We start from the raw sequence: 18,388 nt of genomic DNA on the forward strand, positions 1-18,388 counted from the left end.
TACATTCACAATGTTGTGCAAACACCACCACCAAGTATTACCAAGACTTGTTCATCACCCCAAGCAGAAATTCTGTACCTGTTAAGCAATAACTTCCTACCCGTACCCACCCCCCCTGCTTCTGGAAACTGCTACTCTGCTTTCTGTCTATGGATTTTCTTATTTTAGATATCTCATGTAAGTGGAATCAAAAGTTATTTGTCTTTTTGTGTCTGGCTTGTTTCACTCAGCATAACGTTTTCAAGGTTCATCCATGTTGTCACTTACATCAAAACTTCATTCCCTTTAATGGCTGAATAATATTCATCATGTGTATATGCACATTTTGTTTATCCCTTCATCTGTCGATGGACACTTGGTTGTTTCCACCTTTTGGCTCTTGTGAGTAGTTCTACTGTGAACATCACATACAAATTTCTGTTTCAGTCCCTGTTTTCAGTTCTTTTGGGCTTGTACCTAGGAGTCACTTCATCTGGGTTTGAGTCTGAAGTCTGCCCCCAGCTAGCTGTGTGACCTTGGGCAGATGACCAGATCACTCCACAACTGAGCCTTCCCACTTGTAAAATGTGTCGGTGTGGCAGGGTCTCATTAGGTGACCTGTATTAAGTGTTTATCACTGCACCTGGCACCAAGAAAGGGTGGTGGTACTTGCCATGCAGACCACAGGGCAGTTCCCTGATTGTCAAGCATGTGGAAGGCTGGCCTCCCTTTGGGCTTGGCAGGAGGTGGGGCCTGCTCTCTGGGAGGGAATTCAGTCAGTTCATAGCAGGGAGGTTGGATGGCACCATGTCTGGACAGGTGTTCCCAGGTGGCTGGCCCCCATGGACCATCTGTCCCACCAAGAAGCCCAGGGAAGGGCCACCTCGGGAGTCCTGCCTCTTGCGTTGGCCTGTTGTGTGAGCCCCCAGGCAGGGCACTTCCCCTGTCTGGTCTTCCCTCACTTTCCTCGTCTCTAAAGTGATTGTTGGGCCCTGTCTGGGCCAGTGGTCATTGAGCCCATGATCTGACATGTGACCCCAAGTTCCTGTCTTTTTAGTGTGAGTTCACTTTAGTTCTTCCTTTAGAGCAAAATGGGGGGAAAAATCATGCATCCTTATTCTTGGAGCCCAGTCACCCTGAGAGAAGGAGAACTCGGTGGCGGTGTGAACGGATGTTAACTCGATTCAGTGAGGATTCAGGTGGGGCCTTGGGAGGGAGTCAGGGCCAATGGAAAGAGGAGGGGGTGGTGAGACACATCTCGGGCCTGGGCAGAGAAGTGCCCGTGGCTTTGTGTTTGGGGGACGGGTGACTGGAGTGGAAGGAAACACTTAAGTGAACACAGATGGATACAAGCATGCCTCTCTGTATAAACACTGTGTTCCCGAAGCAGGGGACACTGACTTTTTGTGAGGAGTCAAGGATCTCTTTGAAGAACTTGTGCTCCGAATCCTTTGGCAGAACTAACCTGCTTTTGAAAAACCAGTCGTCTTTTCCTGGTGTATCTGTTCAGTAAGTGGATTTTCTTTTAAAAATCCATGTCACCTTAGGGGAAAGTTAAAACAGCACCTCAGTGTAGACTCACTGAAATGTGTAAATACCAGTGGAGCTGAGGGTGGTTTTAACACAGAAAAAGGTAGACATAGAGACAGAGTGAGGGGGGTGAACTATGAGGGGCGGGGGGGGGGGGGGAGGAAAAGTTAGATGCCTTTAGAGGACAGCTCCAGGAGAGGTTTGGTTGTGTGTCCTCAGGTGTCTCACCTGTCCTACTTGGCACCAGGTGGTGGGTGGGCCTCCATGGAGGGTGCTGGGCAGGGGGGATGGGGCTGCACAGCCTTCAGGCCCCATCCTTCTCTGGACCCTAGGCTAATGGCACTGTGTGGGGCTGGCTGTGGATTTTTGCTTGGCCCTTAGTTGCTCTGCGGGCCTTTGGATTGAGTTAGCCCCTCAAAGGAGCCTGGAGGGAAAGCCAGAGGACCCCCAGGAGAGGGCCACCCTGGCGAGTCACTCGCTCCAGCTGACTCTTCACCAGTATGTGCCAAGTCCTCCTTCACACTTGAGCAAACTCTGAACAAAATAGGTAGCATCCTGCCCTGGGGCTTGCACCAGGGATGCAGACAGCAGACACACAGGCAGCTCATGGTGTAGGTGAGTGCTGGGGAGAGAGTCAACTGGCGTAAGGGGGTCTTGGGTGATGGCTACTTAGGATGGTCAAAGGTGGCAACTCTGAGGAGGTGAGATTTGAAGGCCAACCGTGAGGGAGAAGCCAGGAACAGAGGTGAAGGGAGAGCCTTGTAGGCTGAGGGAGCAGGGTTGGGGCCCGGAGGCAGGGACAAGTTTCTTGGAATCGTGTGAATGCTGGGGTGGCCCCGGGAGTAGTGGGGTTGGGGTAGGGGAGAGCAGTAGGAGAAGAAGTCGAGATGCGGGCCGAAGCCCAGCTCTTTGGGCCTTGTGGGCTGTGATAGCGGGTTTGAATTTTATTCCAAGTGTGCAGGGAAGTCACTGGAGAGTTTTGAGGAGGGGAATTAACCGGTCTCTATTTTTAAAGGATCACTAGTTGTGAGGGTGTACGCCATTTAGATGAAGGGTGGAACCCGGAGACCCTGAGGATCCCCTGCTCTAAAGCCCTCACCTGAGATGGTGGCACAGGGACAGGTGGGAGCAGAGTCAGGAGGAAAACCACGGCTGGATGCACGATGTGTAGGACCGCAGAGGGTCCTGCTGGGTTGAATGTGTGGTTAGAGACGAGAGGCAATTGTTAGGTTCAGAGCCGTTCAAGAATCCACACAACACAGTGAGTCAAAATTTAAGTATAAAGTTTAAGATTTATTAGAGAAAGAAAGCAAGTAGGAGCCAGCAGAAAAGCAGAAAAAGATAATGGCTCCTGCTCTCTATCTGAGAACAGCATTTTTTAACGAAAAAAGGAACCCACATTGGGTAGGGTGTCTGCTGTGATGTTCTGTGCCTCGATTGGGTGAGTGCTTATCTAGTTTTGGGCTGATTGGTTGCTAGAATTCTGAGACAATATTCTTTTTTTTAGGAAAGCAGCTGTGTTATCTAACTAGGGAGAGCAGGCCTTTTTGGTTGTTCGTTTTATGGTTATATCTGACCTTGCCTTACCCGCCTTTGAGGCACCACTGTGGCTGGAACAGCCTTGAACAGCTTTGAGCAGCCTTCATTCTTTAGTTTATGGGGCACCTGTTTTCTGTGAGATAAGCTGTGGGGTCCCTGCGTTAGAAACTCCTTCTACATGTTAGTTTCTTCTTCTGGAATCTAACAGCAATGAAGATGAGATCTAGGTTTTCTGATTTGAACAGATGAGTAGGTGGAGGGTGGTGCCATCTCCTGAGAAGGGAGAGGGATGGGGACGGGCTGGGGTTGGGGTGGGAGACTAAGGTTCCATTTGGGGGCAGGTCGAGATAGAAGTGTCATTAGGTGTCTTAGTTAGACAGTTCCAAGCCGACATTAGGGTATTTGAGTCGGGGAATGGCCAGGACTGGAGATTTGGGATCTGGGAATCTGCAGCAGCTAGACAGTATTTAAAGCCACACAGATGATGAGATCATCTGGAGGGCTGGGGCGGGACTGGGTCCCGACTGGGTCCCAGGACTGAGCCGGGAGGTTTGCTAGCATTTAGAGGGGTCCGAGCAGAGGAGGGGCAGCAGGGAGGGAGAGTGCTTGGTGCCCCGGAATCCTGAAATGGTGTGAAGGAGGAAGGGACAGCGGATTGTGTCAACTAAGATCAGAGAAGAGAGAAAGAAGACTTGACTTCCAGTTTTGGCAAGACAGAAGTAAGGCATTGGGGACCTTAAGGGTAGTGGTAGGGTTCAGTGGATAGTGACTGGCCGTCTTTGGGCTTGCTTATGAAGCAGTGTAAGGCAGTCATCACACATGAGGTGGGGGAAGGAAGCGGTCTTCCACCCCATCAAGGAAAACAAACCTTTTTCACCCAGTTAGTTCAACAGGAGAGCTGAAGAGTGGACAGTGTAGTATGGTGGAAAGGACCTTGGATTAGTCCCACTAGATTGTAAGCTCCAGTAGCATGGGGGCCTGTTTGCCCTGAGCTGTATCCAGTGCTGGGGCACAGGAAACATGCGGTGATTTGTTGAATGAATGAATGCATGAGTGGGTGAAGGAATGATTTAAACGGAGACTTGAGATCTGGGCCGTTCTCCGCCACTGCCGTGCTTTTTTATCTTGGCCATCTCTGGGCCCCAGTGCTCTGCTTTTTAAAATGGTGGAGTTGGATTCTGGCAGGGCTTCTTCACTCGGGGTCTACCGACCGCTGCAGGAGCAAGCCAGGGATAGCAATGGGAAGTCCGTGAATCCTCTGAAACGTTGTCTAAAATATTGGGCATGTGTGCATTTTCTGAACGTGGTCTGTGAGCCAAAAAAGGTTGGTAACTCCAAGGGCTTTCTTTAAAGGGCGTTTCCTTCCACTCCAGCCACCTGGGGCTAGTATTGAATAAAGTGTACAGGAATGCCTTAAAGCTTGAGAATGTACTTTGGGAACTTGAGAGTCAGAGAGAAACCTAGCCCTTATCGTGAAGTGCTGATACATGGCAGCTAAATGCAGGCATGGTGTCAAGTAGTTACACAGAAAAGTAGGAGCCTGCTTAATTTGCTGAGACCATGAAGTTTTTTTGTTTTATATGGAAAAATCCTCTCTGGTTTAGGAGCCCATGTGATGTGTTTGGATGGCCTCTTTCTGTCCTTGTGCACAGGAGCTTAGCATTCCTGTGTTCCTGTGCATAGCGGGGTAGAGGGGCTGGGGGATATTTCTTTCCTGGAGTGAATTTGTTGCTTAGCCCATGTCTATTTTGAGTCAGTAACTAATAACCCAGCATTCCTTAGCTCCTGTGCCCAGGCTGGGTGCTAAGCACAGGGTCACAGGGAGCAGATGCAGCCTCTGGGCTTTGGGGCCTGGGCAGTTGCTGCTCTGTGCTGGGGTCTTGTTTCTGGGGCTGGAGGCAGCCGCAGAAGTGGTGCTTGGCTCTGCCACCTCCGTAGTCCCCTTACCCTTCAGTGATGCCCAGTTCTGTGCAGTCTCTGAAGGCCCCCAGGGCAGCCATCGAGACTTCATATTTTTTTATACATGACACAGTACATTGAAAATGAGTCGGGTGGTTGTGGAATGGGGGAGAACAGGTGGGCACTTGGCCTGATGTCTCTGAAGGCTGACTCGGTAGTCTCCCCAGGGCTGAGTCTGCCCTGAGGTCTTTACCTCAGTTCTCTGGATCATGGGACCACCTGGGGTTGAAGGATTTGTCCAAATGTTTAGGGAAGGTAGATGCTGGTGATCCTTTGTCCTGGGGTCGAGAGAGCCTGTCATCTGCCCCATCCAGCCTGGGCATGAGCCAGGAGCACCCCCTGACCATTGGCACAGACTCTGCTCTAGGAAGCATGCTTTTATGGTGCTGTTTCCGACCTAATTGTCTTCTCTGTCTCCCCACCCCTGCACAGTTGGCTGGAGTTGTCTTCCTTGGGGTCGGACTGTGGGCATGGAGCGAAAAGGTAGGTGTAACTGGGAGGAGGACCCTGAGGAGCAGGCAGCCAAGCCCAGGTGCAGCCGGCTGTAGTTGCCCCTTCTCCCAACTCCCCCAACAAGCACTTCTCGGGCAACATAATGGTTTATAGTTGTTCATTTCCACAGAGCCAGCTCCTGGAAATAGTGAACATAATTAAAACTCCTGAGGGTCCTTTGGCTGGCCTGGCTCTTGCTGAACCTTGGACTTCTGGGTCAGGTCACCGTGGGCTCTGCTCCCCGATAGTAGGGTCGGCTGTTACAGGCCGAGGGCTGGGCTGTTTGGGTTTTGAACTTGGAGGCTATGGGAGAGCCTTCTCTTCTGTTCCCAGAAGCCCCCAGTCACCTCTCTCCCAGGCCTTGTCTGCAGCTGTGAGCGAGGCAGTGCTGGGCCATCTTTGTGACTCTGCCTGTGCCTCCTGGAGGGTGCAGGTCCCTGACAAGGCTGTCTTCATTCTGCAGCTCTCACCCTTGCCCTCTGGGAACAGAGAGCAGGGCTCCTTGCTATGCCCCCTGGGCTCCAGGTGCTCCCCAAGAAACAGAGTCCAGTCTGTAAGCCACTGTGCATCATGGAGACCTCTTCCAGCCTGTGGGCGGAGAGAAGATGGGCACTTACTATCAGGAAGGACCCAGGGCAGGGACAGGGCAGTCGGGTCCTGGGGAGGGGCTAGACAGGATGTGGGCAGGGTGGAGCCTCTGGGGTTGCTTGTGGCCCTGGGGGCAGGGGTGGGGAGGTGACAAGGGCTGACTGGCTCTCACAGCCCAGCCGGGGAGGACAAAGGAGGAAGCAGGTACAAGGTAGAGCCAGTGGGAAACAGCGGGAAACTGGGAACTCTTGAGTCTTAAAGGCTGCACAAGGCCCTCTGTCTGTCAGTGGAACCACCCTTTGCTCCCAGAAGAGGAGGGACGGGAGCCCGTAGATCTAAGGGCTCTCTCACCATGGTGTTGGGGGTTGGGTACGGCCTGCCTTCAGGTTTGCTCATCTTCCGGGTGGCCTGTGAGGGCAGGAGCTGGGGTGCAATGTTGCTCTGCCTCAGTGACCTCAAAGCCAGTTTACTCCATGACGCGCAGCACCACCGTGTGGCTGCCTCTGGGACTGCAGCAGCCTGACCAGGCAGCCCCGGGTGTCTGTCCGGCTGCTGTTGCCTCTTTCTAACCACTGGCCACATGTAACTAATTATATTTAAACTTAAACTAAATACAGTTTTAAGTTCAGTTCTTCATTTGCACCAGCCACCTTTCAAGTGCTCTGCAGCACCCATGACTGGTGGCTACCATTTTGGACAGTGCAGATAGAGAATATTTCATGCACACAGTTGCATGGCCAGCACTGCCTCATTGGCATTTCCCACAGGAGGATTCTTACTGAAGCCATTTTCTTTAGGATAATGGGGCTCTCCATCAATTGGAGACAAAGTTGGGAGACAAGTAGTCAGCTGTCTAGGTGCCCAGTGGCCTGAGTGAAGCTTTGGCCCTAGGGTGCCCTGTCCACCAGTGCGGCCCCAGGTGCACCCCCTCCCAGCCCGGCCTTAGGCACGCTGCAGGCTCCTGAAGAAGCCTGGGGTCTGCCTGGGAGGAACTCGCAGAAGAGGTGGAAAACTGAGAGACTGTGTCGAGAGCCGTGGAGGCCAGGGCGGGCAGGCTCTTCTGGGCAGAGGGACCTTGAATGGGATGGGGCACATAGGGACCAGGCTCTCTGGGCAAGGTAGATCCCCTGCCTCAGTTCCCGACCCTCTACCTTCCCCAGGGCACCCCTGACTCCTCTTCTCTGCCTCTTTCAGGGTGTGCTGTCCGACCTCACCAAAGTGACCCGGCTGCATGGAATCGACCCCGTGGTGCTGGTCCTGATGGTGGGCGTGGTGATGTTCACGCTAGGGTTTGCCGGCTGCGTGGGGGCCCTTCGCGAGAACATCTGCCTGCTCAAGTTTGTGAGTGTCCCTGGAAACACGGAAGGGGGAAGGGAGAGGAGGGTCAGCATCAGGGCTGGGGGCTCTGATAAACCAACCCCAGAATCCTTTGTACCCCCAACCCCATGATAAGATTTCAGAGAAAAAAATCCAGCTAGCTCCTCATTCCTGAAGAAGCTGGGCTGCTGCTGGGAGAGATCAGCTCCACCCCTGACTCCTTTGCATTTTACCTTCCCTCAGAACGTCTGAAGGAATTATTTGTTTGCTATTCACCTTTGCCCTTCCTGGCTGAGATCAAAAGATATTGCCAGTAAGGTGAAGAAATCATTTCCCTCCCCCAGGGTGTGTGAGTCTGTTGAATGTGCAAGGCAGAATCCTTAATTTCCTGGCAAAGCTGTGAGTTTAGTTTATATTTAAAGACAAATCTATTTTGAAATACATTCAGTTAAAGTTAAATAGCACCTGGTGGGGAAAACATATTAACTTTTTTTTTTTTGACAGCATATTATTTTTGTTGTATTTATTGGATCAGGCTTTCTCTTTCCTTGGTTTTAATTTAGAAAGCCAAAGCATGTGGTTTTTTTTGAATTGTTTTCTCTTGAAAAATATTAAGTGAAATATCCTGCTTCTGTATGGATGGCCTTGTGTGCTTGTTTGCATGTGTGTGTGTTTCCCTTCTGTCTTATTTTGACAGGCTCCCCACATTTCCCATTGTGCCAGAGCAGCATAGCTCCTTTTATGACCAGTGGTGACAGCTGTTAAAAGACAGAGCCTGTGGCTGCAGGGGGCCTTTGCAGAATGCTACTGGCATTGTGGTCAGGGGCCTCTGTCTCCAGAGAGGGCTTTCTGCGGCTGACTGTCCCACACTCACACTCAGAGCAGGCACTGATAACAGTGGCACCACCCCTCCCGAGTTGTGAAGAGCACTGAGGGGTGAGCTGGATGACTCTGGAAGCTATGGAGCCTCCATTTCCTCATCCCTAAAGTGGAGGTGACAGAAGTGACTTCCAGCTACTCAAATTGCGTGGAGAGGGCTAGATAGCAGGTGTGGGGCACAGGCTGTGTCCTAAAGGAGCTGACGGCCTGCTGGGATAGGCAAACAGGTTTCCTTCTTGCTTAATAAGAAAGGATTAACTGCAGCCCAGTAGCCTTGATTCTTGAAGACGATTGTATAACTATGTAGCTTACACGGTGTGACTGTGTGATTGCGAAAACCTTGTGGCTCACTCCTTTTATCCAGGGTATGGACAGATGGGTAATAAAATGGGAACAAAAATTAGATGAATAATAGAGGGGAAGGGGGGGATGGGATGTTTTGGGTGTTCTTTACTTGTATCTTTATTTATTTTTCCTTTTTTCTGGAGTAATGAAAATGTTCAAAAATTGATTTGGGTGATGAATGCACAACTATATGATGGTGCTGTGAACAATTGATTGTACAATGTGGATGATTGTAGGGTATGTGAATGTATCTCAGTAAAACTGAATTGAAAGAAGAAAAGATGATTCACATGTTGGGTCAGAGCTTTCTCATACCTTCACTCATCTGATCCTTACCAGCAATGCAGTGGTGGGCAGGGATTGGAATCCCCATTTTACAGATGAGGCGAAATGGCTCAGAATTGCCCAGCTGGTAACAGGGGATCCCCAGGGCTCAAACGTGGTCTTTGTGGGGCAGAGCCCATGCTCTTTGCAGCAGACAGTGGTTCTGGGTCAGACGGGGGTGTGTGTCTGGCTGGGAAGGCTGCTGGAGTGTGGTGACGCTCCCTTCCTGCCCCTGTCCCCATGCAGTTTTGTGGTGCCATCGTGCTCATCTTCTTCCTGGAGCTGGCTGTGGCGGTGTTGGCCTTCTTGTTCCAGGACTGGGTGAGGGACCGTTTCCGGGAGTTCTTTGAGAGCAACATCAGATCCTACCGGGATGACATCGACTTGCAGAACCTCATCGACTCCCTTCAGAAAGCCGTAAGCTGCCCACCTGCTCACCCACCCACAGAGGGCTCCCTGCTGAGGCATGCACTTCCAGGCGTAGTCTGTCCCTGCTTTCAGGCTCTGCTGCTGTAGGGAACACAGGGCCCTTCCCTGCTCTGTAGATTTTCTGCCTGCAGCACTGCACATGGCCAGGAGGCTACGGAAGGTGCCACCCCTTCCTCTTGTCAGCTTGGCTTTGCCTGCTCATTGCTGCCGCGGTGGTCCCGGCTCTCTGGCTGGTGAGAACGTCAAGTGTGCTCTCCCGTCTCATGATGGGGCAGGCAAGTCCAGCTGTACCCATGGCCACTCCCCTCCCAGGAGCCCAGTACTCTCCTCCCCTGAGGGGTCCAGATCTCCTCAGCCCTAACGGGCTACTCAGGCAGCTGCAGTCTCCCTGGGGCTTTGGAGCCAGAGCCCCTCCTCCAAGGTGTGTGACCCCCGCCCCCCGCAACCTCCCTAGGCTATTCCTGTCCCCTTCTTCCCTGGGACCTTTTCCCCTTCCTGTTTGAAAGGGCAGAGCTGTCCTGGAGGAAGCTTCCTCAGATGGAGAGGAATGTAACCTCCCTGGAGTGTGGCCCTGGGGGGGGATGGTGTCTAAACAGTCCCAGGCTGTGGCCTTTAGTCCATCTGGCTCCATCCCTCGGGTGCACAGCTGCACCTGGAGGCTTGGACCACAGCCGGCCTTTCCCCCTGGGAAGCACCCACTCGTGTGGGACTGTGCAGGGCTCTTGTTTGATCTTTGCTGTGTGTTCTCTGCCAGAAGACTCAGCTTCCTTGAGACCTTTTATATGGAACATTTTGGTTCTGGAAAGAAGAAAAATTAGAAAGCATTGAAAATTGATTTATGACTACTCTCATTATTACCTAGAACTTGTTCAAGACCTTGACTTCATGCATCATAGGATCCAGGCATTCCCAAGTTGTTATTGCTCTCTATCAGTCTGTGCAGGTCACCAAGTCCTGCAATTTTCTGTTCCTTTTCTGTTCAGCAAAACGATTTTCTCTCTTTTTTTTGTTTTCACATATCCCTGGGCTTGCTGGTTCCACGGTATGCTGGAACCTTGGCCTTAAAGGCATGGTGGTGTTCTCTGTCACTTTCTTTCCCTTCTCCAAATAAATTTTCCTGGGGGAGGGGGTGTTGGGTAAATTATGGAATTTCCTTGTGGTGAAGTATGGGTAATCATTAAAAACAACTGGAACAACAGGGGGAGAAAAGTTTAGCTTAGAAGTTAGGGAAAAAAAAAAAAAAAAAAAAATAGAAATCCCAGTTGTATATTTGTCATGCTTCAGACCCTAACTGTCAGCTGTAAGGGTGAGAGCAGAAGTCCAGTCTCCTCTCTGGTTGGGACACCATTAATAGCACATGGATGCTTTGTTTGCTTTTACAAATTTTTTAGACAAAGGGTGCTTTCTTTGCAACTATACCAGTTAATTCAGGGTGGGAGGCAAGGGTGGGGGGCAAAGCTCTGATTGTGTTCCCATTCACCCCAGTCGTACATCGTTCCTTGGAGTCATTCAGCAGCATTTTTTGTTTGTTTGTTTGTTTTTTGTAAAGAGGCAGAAAAGGTCAGTAGGGCCAGTCTGGGGGGTTTCTCAGGGAGAAAGACAAAGCACGCAAGAAGGGAGTGAACTTGCTGGTGGTGTTCTCTTAGAGGACCACATTAGAGGTACAGAGGGGGTCTCACAGGGGAGAGAGAAGCTGGCTCCGGTCTGGGTGGCCAGGCCAGGAAGAGAAACGCTGGGTGGAGAAGGACCTGGGGCCGAGTGTGCTGAGCTGAGGCCACTGGGCGCCTCTGAGCCAGCCCCACATGCTGGTCAGAGGAGGTGACCATGGCTGCTCGGCTCAGGGACCCACACACACACACACACACACACACACACACACACACGCACACCTGCTTCCCTTGCATGTGTGAAGTCAGTGGTGGGCCCGTCTCTCTGGGTGGTAATTGGGGCTCACCCAGCCTGCCGTCCCACGCTGGACGGCCCATAGTCCTGGCTCTGAGCCCTAGTGGTTCTCGGCTTTTATGGTTGCAGAACCAGTGCTGTGGGGCATATGGCCCCGAAGACTGGGACCTCAACGTCTACTTCAACTGCAGTGGCGCGAGCTACAGCCGGGAGAAGTGCGGCGTGCCCTTCTCCTGCTGTGTGCCGGATCCCGCGGTGAGTCAGCTGTGCTAGGTGGCATAGAACATGGCTCCTGAAGTGGAGCCGTTCCCTGCCCTGGATCAAAGGGCTCTGGGCTGCTTCTCTCACCTGCACACTGATGAGAGGGATGCCCGCTCTCCCCACTGCCCCCTCACAGGGCCTTTGCAGCTCTGAAATCCCATGTGTAGATTTTCTGGACATTCTTGTATCGCCCACCCTGGCTTTTGTGTTCTGGGTGAAGTGGGAGAAAAACAGTGTTGTTCCCCACCCTCAAAGGGCTCTCACTGGAGTACCTGGATGAGAGGCTGCACGTAGAATGACTTCCGATCTACCCTCTTTGCTCTCCTTTCAATGGGGAAAACATGAGAGCTCAGAAGCTCCCCAGGAGCAGTAGGAGTGCACATCAGTAGCATCTTGGTGGTGGAGAATTATTTTTGCTCTTTATTTTTCACCTGTTTGCATTCCTAGTCCGGACCCTTGGGTTCCAGGAACTGGGCTCTTGGGGTGATCCAGGAACTGCACCCTGGCCTGTACTGGGCCTGAGCAGAACAAGCCCTTTTCTATGGTTGGTGCAGTTGCATAATGCCTGGTTCTGCACCACAGGACAGCACGTCAGCTTTATTGTATGGCACGTTCCCCAACCAGGAGAGGTGCAAGATCTGCTGAGGTCTCCATTAGACCATGAACTGTGCCAGCCTAGAAAGCATTGCTATGAGCCAGTGTGACTTTAACCTCCTACCACAGAGATTGGCAAAACTGTGGCCTACAGGCCAAATCCAGTCTGCCTCCTGGTTTTGGTGACCAGGAAGTTTTTACATTTTTAAATGGTTAAAAATAACTCAAAAGAAGAAAAATATTTTGTAACACATGAAAATAATATGAAATTCAAGTTTCAGTGTCCGCAAATAATGAGTTATTGGCACAGAGTCACGCCAATCATATATATATATAGTCTGTGACTACTTTTGCACCATAGCAGCAGAATTGAGTAGTTGTACAGAGACCGTTCAGCCTGCAAAGCCTAAAATATTACTGTCTTGCCCTTTGTCGACCCCTGTCCTAGCATGGAAAGGTTGGCAGCAGCCTGACTGCAGGACATGAACAAAACTGGAATTTGCTGGCATTCAGTTGTAAATATTCCAGAGCCTCCTCCCCTGGCTTTTCAAGGGAACAAAAATGATTTGAGTTTTTTCTGCTTTTCTTACAGCAAAAAGTTGTGAATACACAGTGTGGATATGATGTCAGGACTCAGGTGAGAATTCCAAAGTGTCCAAATTTAAGAGTCCTTCAAGATTCAAGTTTATTCCCTGTGGTCCAACTTCCTGATTTAGCACAAGTGCAAATTGGAGTGGGAAGGCTGGGGGAGATTAGGCACAAGGTGAGATGCAGGCCCGGGGCAAGCCATGCAGGAGCACAGTGCCCCACACAGGCTTTTCTGAGTGGTGGCAGGACAGAAGGGGACAAGGATTGGAGGTAACTTTGCAAGTCCTGTGAGTTCACAGTCACAAAACTGGCAGTTGCAGCGTTAGTGGAAAGAGGTCAGATGAAAGTTTCAGGAAATAAAGACATTTTGAAGAGGGTCCGTGGAGCCTTGGAAAGTGTCCATTCAGGGGTTCAGGATGAAACTACAGGAGTCTGTGGCTTGGTCCAGCCTCCAGTGGGGGGCAGTGGTGACAACAAGTGGGGGGACGGGCCTCAGGGGCAGGGGTGGGGCTCAGCCCCCCAGGGCTTTCCTCAGGCCGCAGGGAGCAGTGTGGACCCTTGTGCTGAGTGTGCATTTAGCTGTGTAGAAGAGCCAGACCCCACCCTGCTTCTTAATCTGTGGGCTTTGCTGCTGTGAGTGACTGCTGTTGGGGTGTGTGCAGGGGCCCCTCCAACTGGCAGTGCACATTGCAGGGCTGTATACTTCTGGCTTGGAAAACCAGGGTCCTTCTGCGGTGATTTCTGTTTGACAAGGACAGGCCCGAATCAAAGTCAGCCTTCCCCAGTCGTGGATTCCTTTTGACTGTCATTAAAATGAATTAATCATCATTGTGGCCACGGAGGAGGCTGATAGATGAGGGAGCTGAGTCTGATTGTTGGATGTGGGGTGGGTGGTAGTGGGGGTGTGTGTGCTGTGGCAAGATCCCCATGCATCTACCAAACTTCAGACTAGGCACCTGCACCGGGGCTTGGGATTGGAGGGAGCTGGTTTGCTGATGACGTTTACCTGCTGGTCTGGGAGCCAGGCTGACTTGGGCTGCGTGTGTACCTGCTGTTGAGTCACAGGCTGGGAGTCTCATTCACACCTTAAAGCCATCCCTTCCTTCTCTTGCCAATCCTCTGACTCGGAAGAAACCAAATCCCCTTTGCCCAGTTTCCCTCCTTTTATAGGCATATCCCTTCTCCAAGCCTCCCGACCCCCTCCCCTTTCTCTATGTGAGGGCTTTGGGGGTGAACTTTAAATCTGTGGAAGCACAAACAGAGACATGGGTTCAGGATGAAAGCCCATGGGTTCAGGATGAAATCTGAGGCTCTTGGGCCTCTTCCCTGCCCACACAATGATAGGCTGCCTAATAGGGGCTGTGGGGTTTCTGTAGAGACAAGACAGGTACCTGTGTCCCTTCTGGAGAGTTCATTCCATCCTTGATGCCCATCTCCCAGATGCCTCTCTCCCACAATGACCTGCCCTGGCACCTGAAGGAGCCCTTGGGGACTGGGGTGGGAAGTCTTGTGAGCCTGCCAAGGGCTCAGGCCACTGTGATGTTTCTCTGCAGCTGAAGAGCAAGTGGGATGAGGCCATCTTCACAAAAGGCTGCATTCAGGCGCTGGAGGGCTGGCTCCCGCGGAACATCTATATTGTGGCCGGCGTCTTCATTGCCATCTCGCTGCTGCAGGTTTGTTCCTGGAGCCTGTAGGTTTGGGGAGGTGGTCTTTTCTTCTTTTTTTTTTTTCCCCCTTCTGAGGAAGTTGGGCTTTTATGCTTGTCCAGCTTCTGTGCAGTGGGGATTAAGGAACCTGACAGAATGAAGGGATCCAATTGAGTGCCCACAGCTGTGTGTGTATATGGGTGTGTATGCGCGTGATGGTATGTTCACATGTGTATGCATGTGTTTGTGTGTGCATGTGAGTGCATATATTTGCATGTATGTGTTCATATGTGTGTCAGCAGGACCATGGTGGCCCTACAGATGTCGGGTGTTGGAGGATGGGCCCACACCAGGCTGCAATCCCCCCTTTCTCTGTGGTTTGCTCCCAAACCTCCTAGGTGCTTTGGTTCTGGGGCAGGCCAGGAGGGCATTGTGGACCTGTATAGGTCCTGCGGGCAGCCGTCTCTGGAGGGCCTAGTAGGTTGCACAGGGTATGTTGCCTCTCTGGAGGTAGGGGTCAGAATACACTGAGTGGACTGCCATCTGCTTTGGGGTCCCTCCTGCCAGTGGGAGAGAGTGGTAGGATTTAAGGAGGTATTAAGAGCTTCAGAGCAGGAGGTGAAACCATCAGCCAGTTGGGGCCTGAAGAAGACCTGAGGCACAGGTGTGTGCCGTTACCCCAGGACCCCTTCCTCCATGTCCCCCATGCCCAGGGCTGAGGCTCTTGGGCCTCTTCCCTGCCCACACGAGCCCCTTGCAGCCCTTACTGCCCTTTGTGGCTTCCTTTTCCCTTCAAGTCTGCTCTTGTTCATTTGAACAGATTTTTCATGTGGACAGACATTGGTGGCTGAGAGGCAGTGAAGCCTTTGGCGTACGGGCTGGCAGTAGAAAGTCAAGCATTCAGTGAGAATATAGAAACCTGAATTTTTTCCAGCCTTGCCCGGGGTTTGTATGAGGAACTGGCAGCCCCTGAGCAGCCTGTGGGATGGCTGATGCTGCTTGCTCACGTGGAAAATGACCTTGCTTGGCAAAGATGGCCGAGGTGGACCCGAGGCCCTGGTCACTCATGCACTCCTTCTGTTTTCGTGCAGCAAGTGTGTACTGAGTGATCTCAGAGGAAGGCTGAGACACAGAAACATCTAGAAAAGGAAAGAAAAAATTAACTTGCCAAGTGGGCAAGAGAGTCAGACTTTAGAAGGACTGGCTTGTCAAATACAAACCACAGCACGAATTTAAAGGGAAAAACAAAGACAAAATTACTAAGATTACCAAATGTACCTTACTTGGCTTGTGGTAGAAAAGCGGCAGTCCTCCCACATGATTATCATGTTCACAAAGGTTAGTATATATTTCTAGACATCGGCATTATGGAATCCAGGTTTCTGGGAAAACATTCAAGGTTTATTATTTTGGGAATCAGAATCACTCAGGGTGACCTTGTTATTTTTGGCTTAACCTGGTGTAGGAAGTATTTCCCTCCCTGCTATGTGACATGCTTAGTGATGTGGAAGCCGGGCAGGGTGGCTGTTTTTGCTGCTATCATGACTTTTCTAGACCTTAGGGATACAGCAAAATAGGCAAAGCCTCTGGCTTCCTGGGACTCTCTTTCTCCCAGTGGGTGGGTAGTTTTCTGCTGTGTGCACAAGCACTCTCCCTGAGTCCTCTGTCATGGCTGGGTGGGAATGGGGGCGTAGTCTGCCCTCAGCACCCCTGTCTTCCCCCTTTGGCCACCACCACTGATGGCTGCTGACTGTCCTGGCTTTGCTTTCAGATATTTGGCATCTTCCTGGCGAGGACCCTGATCTCAGACATCGAGGCAGTTAAGGCAGGCCATCACTTCTGAGGGGCGAGGCGAGAGAGCGGAGCTGAGCCACACCGTGGAGGCAGAGCCTTTCACTGTCTTAACTACATCCAGAGGAAGAGGAGCCGACATACCCACTCAGAGCCAGCCCTCCCTGCCCCCTGACTTTAGCATCAGCGTGACGTTACCTCTCTGTTTCTGCTTGCTGGTGCCAAAGACCTAGGGTCTCCTCTTCCCTACACAAACTTGTGACTATCCCCAGCTGGGGTCCACCCGGAGACAGAGACTGTGTCTTTAAGTGGGGGCTGTGCCTGAGGGGTTGCAGGGCTGCAAGGAGGGCTTGACTCGGTCCTGCTGGAGCACAGGTGTGTGGCTGGACACCCCAACCCCCTCACCGCGGACGTCCAGCGTCTGCTTTGGTTCATCAGTGCTGGCTCTGGGGCAGCCACCTCTGTGATGGGATGAGGGGTAGGGAGAGCAGCATACACGCTGAAAGTTCCTCTCTCCATTAAGTCTAGCAGCACAGGGACCCTGCCTGCAACTGGGGAGGGGGAAGGAGAACAAACAGACCTCACTGAGTGCCAGCAGGGTCTGTGGTGGTGTGCACGCGTGGGGGGTGGGTTGTTTGCAGGGTCTTCAGCCATGTCCAAGTAAAGTAAGCCTGAGCCAGTGTGTGGACTGGTGCCACAGGAGTGCCTTGTCTGCTGCCCTGCCCAGCCCTTCAGCAGCTCTCCCAGGGCGAGAACTGCCTCCATCTCAGTAGCATTATGCCCTAATGGCACTAGTGGGCAGTGGGCGTGGTTCTCCACCGAGAGCCGGCTCTCTCTTTCTTAAAGTGTGTAAATAGTTTATTTATGGGGGTAAGAATGTTCCGACACCATTTCTTCACTTCCTCTCCCTTTCCTCTGGCATTCTCTTCTAAGCAGCATTACATGGTATCCTGGACTGAAGCCATCCATTTAGTTTCCTTGAGTGTCTCAAGGACCAGTCCTTATCAGCTTCTCCTTCCTGTCCTAACAACCCAGGTGCACGTACATGCTCCCCCTTTTTCTGTGCACCCCTTTCTCTCTCTCTCTCTCTCTCTCTCTCTCTCTCTCTCTCTCACACACACACACACACACACACACACACACACACACACACACACACCTTCCATACCTCCACTCCCCAGCGTGGCCTCACCATCTTCTGCTAAGGTCTTGGTGCTACTGAAACTGTCATCTGCAACTTGAATCTTGACCCTCTGTTCCCACTGCAGAGGCCAGGGAGCCCCAGCTGGAGGTGGCCAGCCAGAAACCTCTGGTCGGGGCTCCTCTTACAGCCACCACCAAGGGCTGGTCTGCCTGGTATTTGCCTCTCCTTGGAGAGAGGCTGCAGACCCAGGCTGTGGCTCTGTGGAAGCTTGGGACATTCTGTCTCCAGCTTTCATGGTGACTCCCCCACACGGGATATCTGTGGTCACCGTGTCCACCCTTCCGGTCAGAGCTATTCTGGGGCTTGCTTTTGGAAATGAAATCGGTCTTAAGTAACCCCTAGGGATAGCTGGGATGTTTGTCCAGCCTTGGCTGGGCTGTTTTCTAACGCTTCTGTGTAACTTGTACCCAGTTCAGTCCTGTGCACATTGTTCAGGAATCGAGTGCTACTTTCACTTACTTGCGGAAGTGTACATTCTGGTGTGGTGTATACTGGTGGGTGTTTGGTGGTGATGATGATGATCATATAATTTTTTTTTATATGTATAATTTTCTCTGTAGCCTAAGGGAAGGAGAATGCTTGTGTTTTTTAGGAAGTGTGATGCTTTTCTTTGCCAAACTCTTTTAAATGGAATATATCTTTATATTAATGTGGTGGTTTTGTTTTTGTTGGGGATCACTACCAAGATGGTATTAAGCGTCTGATTGGTAGACTCAGCTGCCAAGGGATCCAGTGGGATAGGATGTGGCTAGACCAGACAGAAGTGTAGATGGTAAAAGCAGTCCATTGTTGACACAGATCTGAAATAAATTTCACCAAGTGATTTTTAGATCCTTTTTGCCACGTTCAGTTAGCCTTTATACAGAGGGTACCACTGGAGTAAGTTGGCTTGTGGCCTGGTAAGCCCAGCTAGAAGCATGAGGTAGAAAAACTTTGACTTTGTAGGGCAGCGGGAAAATATTATTTTTGGTTATCTCTGGCCATCCACAGGCAGTACATCCAGGGGAAAGAGCTGGGAGAA

The 18,388-nt window shown here is 51.5% G+C and overlaps 1 protein-coding gene across 5 annotated transcripts in view; it reads left to right on the plus strand.

The window, feature by feature from the left end:
- TSPAN14 (tetraspanin 14) overlaps positions 1–18,016 on the plus strand; it is an 83,544-nt gene extending 65,528 nt beyond the window's left edge. For all 5 annotated transcript variants that reach the window (XM_037805424.1, XM_037805425.1, XM_037805426.1 and 2 more), the window contains 7 exons: positions 5,440–5,490; positions 7,282–7,428; positions 9,199–9,369; positions 11,413–11,538; positions 12,731–12,775; positions 14,280–14,399; positions 16,144–18,016. In XM_037805424.1, the coding sequence (XP_037661352.1) occupies positions 5,440–5,490; positions 7,282–7,428; positions 9,199–9,369; positions 11,413–11,538; positions 12,731–12,775; positions 14,280–14,399; positions 16,144–16,215 (732 nt within the window). In that variant the 3' untranslated portion in view covers positions 16,216–18,016. The remainder of the gene's footprint in view (positions 1–5,439; positions 5,491–7,281; positions 7,429–9,198; positions 9,370–11,412; positions 11,539–12,730; positions 12,776–14,279; positions 14,400–16,143) is intronic.
- The last annotated feature ends 372 nt before the right edge of the window (positions 18,017–18,388 follow it).

The sequence above is a fragment of the Choloepus didactylus genome, chromosome 15 (genome assembly GCF_015220235.1).
Source record: "Choloepus didactylus isolate mChoDid1 chromosome 15, mChoDid1.pri, whole genome shotgun sequence".
NCBI lineage: Eukaryota > Metazoa > Chordata > Mammalia > Pilosa > Megalonychidae > Choloepus > Choloepus didactylus.